At 20.4% G+C, this 6000-nt stretch overlaps 2 protein-coding genes across 2 annotated transcripts in view; one reads left to right on the forward strand and one right to left on the reverse strand.

Moving 5' to 3' along the window:
• The window catches only part of PF3D7_0511500 (RNA pseudouridylate synthase, putative), a gene marked incomplete at both ends in the record, with an annotated part of 30186 nt that extends 24899 nt beyond the window's left edge, over nucleotides 1-5287 (forward strand). The window contains one exon of the mRNA XM_001351636.1: nucleotides 1-5287. This exon is cut by the window's left edge and continues 24899 nt beyond it. Within this exon, the coding sequence (XP_001351672.1) occupies nucleotides 1-5287 (5287 nt within the window).
• A 471-nt stretch (nucleotides 5288-5758) lies between these two features.
• The window catches only part of PF3D7_0511600 (apical rhoptry neck protein), a gene marked incomplete at both ends in the record, with an annotated part of 627 nt that continues 385 nt past the window's right edge, over nucleotides 5759-6000 (reverse strand). The window contains one exon of the mRNA XM_001351637.1: nucleotides 5759-6000. This exon is cut by the window's right edge and continues 385 nt beyond it. Coding sequence (XP_001351673.1) covers nucleotides 5759-6000 — 242 coding nt within the window.

Here is a 6000-nt window from a genome sequence, read left to right on the forward strand (position 1 = left end):
GAAAAAGAAAAAATTATTAAATGATAAGGAACACGAAAAGGATAATGAAGATAATGATGAAGATAATGATGAAGATGATGATGATGAGGATGATGATGAGGATGATGAGGATGATGATGACGATGATGATGACGATGATGATGACGATGATGATGACGACTATGATGAAGATTATGATGAAGATTATGATGAAAAACTTGTAGAGAATAAAAAGAATGAACGCTCAAATATTATAATGTCTAAAGAAAATATGAACAAATTAAATATGCAACCAAAAAATACGAATAATCGTAGTAGTAGTAGTAATACTATAGATATGAAGAAAAAAATATATGAAAAGAATTGTATGAAAGAAAAGGAATATCGTACGCATGACCTGATAACAAACGAATCTATTATGTATAAGAATAACGAAATATATGATAAAGAAAAATATCGTAGAAATCAAGAAAATATAAATCATATGTCATCTAATTATATGGATAAAAATATAAATCATCATCATGAATATGATAATATGAAGAAAAAGAATTATAGTAATAATAACATATATAATAATAATAGTAGTAATAAAGTGTCCATGGATGAAGAGAAGAGAAAAAATTTAGATAACAATACATATCCTTATCCTATGTATGAAAATGTAAAAGAAATAGAAAAAAATAAAGTACAACAAAATTTATTTCATATAAGTAAAGAAAATAATAATAATAATAATGATAGTACGAATAACAATTCAGTGTATGATTATAATATGAGTAATTCAAATTATGGGAGTAAAATGGGAAGTAATAATATAAATGATTCGACCAATTATTACAATATGAGAGAAAAGAATATATATAATATATTATGTAATAATGATAGTAATAATTATGTTCTATTTAATAGTAATGAAAAATATTCTATGAATAATAAGATTAGTAATTCAATATTGAGTAATATGATAATGAATAAACAAGATAATAATAATATAAATATTAATCAAAATAATAATAATAATAATAATAATAATATGAATGAAGGAGGAAGCGAAACATTATATAGCAGCTTTACTAAAGAAATTGAAAAGTTAAAAAAGGAAGTTAGGAAGTGTGAAGAAAGTTATGATAAAGAAATGGTAGAAATTCAAAATACAAAGAAAGAAATAAAATATTTAAGAGAAAATAATAAAAATGATGAATTAAATAATATATTTTCAGAATTAAATTTAGAGAATATTTCTAAATATTTATTAAGTGCATATGAAAAATATGGTTTGAATGTGTTTATAAAAGTTTTAGTTTATAAGAATGATTTAGGACATATAAATGATCATATTAAAAAACAGGATGATGTTAATATGGAATTTTTTATTAATATATCTGTTGATAAAATATTTGATTATTTATTATTAAAAAAAAATATTATAACTATGGTTAATATTAAAAAATTAAAAGAAAAATTTATACAAGGTCAAAAAATTTATGAATTAGTAAAAAATGAAACGAATAAAATGATTATAGAAAATATCAAAGAATATAATTTTATATTTATATTATGGAAACATAATAATATGAATGATTTATATGAAAGGAAACAAGTCATATTTAATTTCATAATAAAAATTATTGATAAAATTATACCGAAGTATATTATTAATGAATATATTATAATACGTAAAAATGAAATATATGAAATTATGATCAATTCTTTAAATAAAAAAAATGAATATGAAAAAAAAAATAAAGACATTTCCTCATCACAATATTTAGAAAAAGAAAATACATATAATAATTTATATAAAAAAATCAAAGATGAAAAAAGGATAGTTGATAATTATTCCATTGAAATGCATGCAGAAAAAAATATCACAAACCCAATATATATGTCCCAACGAGAAGATAACAGCACACCAAATAGTAAAAAGAATTGTAGTAACACGAATCATATTATGAGCATCAACCATAGCAACATGAACAATACAAAAAACACAAACAACCACAACAATAATAATAATAATAATAATTATGTTGTGAATCATACAACTCATTCTACTAGTTTTTATTATTTACATAATGAAAAACCAAGTAATGTTAATACGGATAATCAAAAAGAAATAAAGGATGATAATGTTCACATGAAATTTCAGTCACTTCCGGAAAACATAAGGATTGGTGTTTTTAAAAATGATGTAAATAAATTTTATGAGATATATAAAATGATGAATGCAGGAAATGATTTAAATAGTTTGATGTATAAAAATTCGGGGCATATCAAAAATAAAGTAAATAACGAACCTTATTCGAATAATTATAAGAGAAATACTTTTTGTACGAATGATATAAATTTTGCTGCATCAGCACAACAATCTTTTATGAACAAAAATGTTATAAATAGTATGAATAATAATATGGTGAGCAGCAATAATATGATAAGCAGCAATAATATTATAAGCAACAATAATATGATAAGCAGCAATAATATGATAAGCAGCAATAATATGATAAACAGCAATAATATGATAAGCAGCAATAATATGATAAGCAACAATATGATGAACAACAAAATGAATAGTAGTAATGTTCAAATAGATACTGAAAAAACAAGGACCATGAATAATTTACAAGATCAATTTTTAAATCTTCAAAAAAATGGCTCGCATATATATTTAAGAAATACAAAAGATTCTAAAAACAGTGATATATTTACATTTAAAAATAATGTTAGATCTCCATCACAACATATAACATTGAATGAAGGAAAAGAAAATGGTATTGATATGAAAAAGAAAATTGAACAAGAGGAAGATAAAAAAAAAATAATAAATAACAATAACAATAATATTAATAGTAACAATAATATTAATAGTAACAATAATATTAATAGTAACAATAATATGAACGATGAGGATCTAATAAAAAAGGAAATAAATATGAATACTAATGATTATGAAGAAAATGAAAAAAGGTCTTCACAAAATAAAACAAACTATTTTGATAATATTATTAACAATTCTTATATTAATAATAAAATGAACAATTTTATGATAGAAAAAAAAGAAGAATTAAATAATGATATGATAAATACGTTTACAAATAAAAGAGAAATAAACATACAAACGGAAAAAGCTAAAGAACAAAATATAAAAGAACCATATGAAGTAAAAGAAACAAACCATAACAAAGGTATTATTCATATGTATTATGATAATGAAAAGGATATAAATAATATCACAAGCGCTAGTGGGAATAGACATAATAATATAGAGAGGGATAAAAATAATATTCAAACGAATAAAACATCAAACAATTTTGTTAAAAGTTTTAAAAATACCATATCTGAAATGTTTTATAAAAAAAAATTAAATAAAAATACAGAAATAAAAGATGAACCGAACCAAAATAATGATACTATGATATATAATAATTTACAAGATATGTCAAAAAAAGTTGATGAATATAATGAAAATAAAAATTATAACCATAACATTGTTCATAATAATGCTCTGAAATCAAATCAGATGGATAATGAAGAGAAAAAAAAAATTGAACTACCTCACAATAATAATAATAATAATAATAACAGTAATGAGCGTAAAGATTTATTGAATAATCCTATGAGTGTAAATATGCAAAATGCACAAAATGTACAAAACACCAATCGATCTCATGAATATCTAATCAATAGTAATATTTCCTTACCTAATTTTGTGGACGAAAATACATGTTCGAATTTAAAAGAAAAACAATTTGAAAGTTTTGAGAAAAATCAAATGGATATGACTAATCCAAATATGATGATGTTTAATATAATGTTAGGTAATAACTTAGATGGTATTATTCCGAATTATATGGAAGAAAAACATAATAAAAATATGAACAAAAATGTGAACAATAAAAATAGTGTTAGTTTAAGTAGCAGTATGATAAATAACGGAAATGTAATTAATAATCGAATGCATACAAAAACTATAAATAATAATAGTAATACTTGTGTTCCTAATATAAAATATCCTAACTTTTTTATTAATAAAAATAATATTCCATATACTAATGAAAATAACAAAAGTTTGAGTGAATCAAACTTAATGAATTTAGTATGTGAATTAAATAATATAGAAAAAGTAGAAAATCTATCAATGCAAAATAATTTAAATAATAATATTAATAATAAAAGAAGTACCTTATCACAAATGAATTTATTAAATATGGAAAATACAAAAGGAAACGAACAACATATGAGAACTGATCTTCATCATAATATAAATAATAATATATTTCTTTCAAATAATTTATGTGATAATAAAATAGTAAATCAAATGTTTTTAAAAAAATATTATAATTCCAACTTTGTACATTATGATGAGGAAAATGAAGAAAAAAATAAATTAGGAACTATTCCACGGCATAACACAACAACTACCAACAATAATAATAATGATAATAATAACAATAGTAATAATAATATGCACCTGTTTTATAATTTTAATGGTAATACACCATCAGATATAAATAATTCCTATTGTCAACAAAAAAAAATTATGAGCAGCAGTATTATTATGAATAACAAAGAAAACAATAATTTACATTTTTTAAATAATACATATGATATAAACGGGTCATACGCTACTAGTAGTATAATAAATAACAATATGAATAGAAATAATAGTAATAGTGTGAATTCAAATTATTTAAATAAAACGTTTAGTATCATGGACCCGAGAAACAACATAAACGAATATGAAGAGAAACAGAAAATCATTATTAATCGAATAAAACAACAAAATATAAGTAATACAAGTGGTAATATGAAGAATAGTAGTAATATAAGAAGTAGTAGTAATATAAGAAGTAGCAATAATATAAAAAGTAGTAGTAATATAAAAAGTAGTAGTAATATAAATGCAAATAATAATATATTATATCAATTAATAGATGAGAACATTTTAAAAAATACCTTATCAAATAATAATCCTTTTAATGAAATAAAGAATAACACTCAAAAAACGAATATGGATTTCGGTTTAAATCAATTATCTATGTACATGCAAAATAATGTTACATCTAATTTAAAAAATAATAGTATAACAAATGAAACCCATAATAACAATGATAATATGAAGACTAATCATAATAATAACAATAATAATAATAATAATAATAATAATAATAATAATAATAATACTAGTGGTTATCCAATAAATTATCTTATTTTTCAACAAAATCAAAACCATTCAGATACAAATAATAACAATAATAATAACAACAAAAACAACAGCAACAACAATAATAATAATATATACTAAATAAAAAAAATTATAATCCATATGATAATTTAAATATTTCTATATTTAATCATAATGGATTAAAAATTAAAGATAATCATCTATTTAATAATTTACCATCCCCTTCATTAAATAATAATTTATGTAGTTAATAATTCATCATATGAATGAAAAATATATTTGATAAATGTGAACAATAGAAGTAATAAGAAGAATAAAAACACTCCAAATAAGAATTAAGGGTGGTATGTGAATATGAGTTTATATATATATGTATATACATATACATATATTTTATTTTGTGTGAAATTTCTTTTTCCTTTTATAAAACATATATGTTTTTATAACATATATTTTATATTTTTGTCATGTTTATTAAGTTATTTTGTTTTATTAATAATAAAATGTTATTATATATATATATATATATATATATATTATATATATATATATATATATTTTTTTTTTATTTTTATTTTTTTTATAAACTTTTTAAAGATTGAAAAAAAATTTAAAAATAAAAAGAGCTATAAGTACAACAACAACAAAAGATATAACAATAAAAAACATATAGGTATATGCATTTTTCCTCTCTTCTGCTACTAACATATGTCTTATCATCGGACTCTTTTCAAATTCATATAATTCAATTTCAGTATTACGTGGTATTTGATTAATTCCTGTATGGAGTAAAGAAGTTAAAATGAATGGAAAAAACTTCAATGATAAAAATG

The sequence above is a fragment of the Plasmodium falciparum genome (genome assembly GCF_000002765.6).
Source record: "Plasmodium falciparum 3D7 genome assembly, chromosome: 5".
NCBI lineage: Eukaryota > Apicomplexa > Aconoidasida > Haemosporida > Plasmodiidae > Plasmodium > Plasmodium falciparum.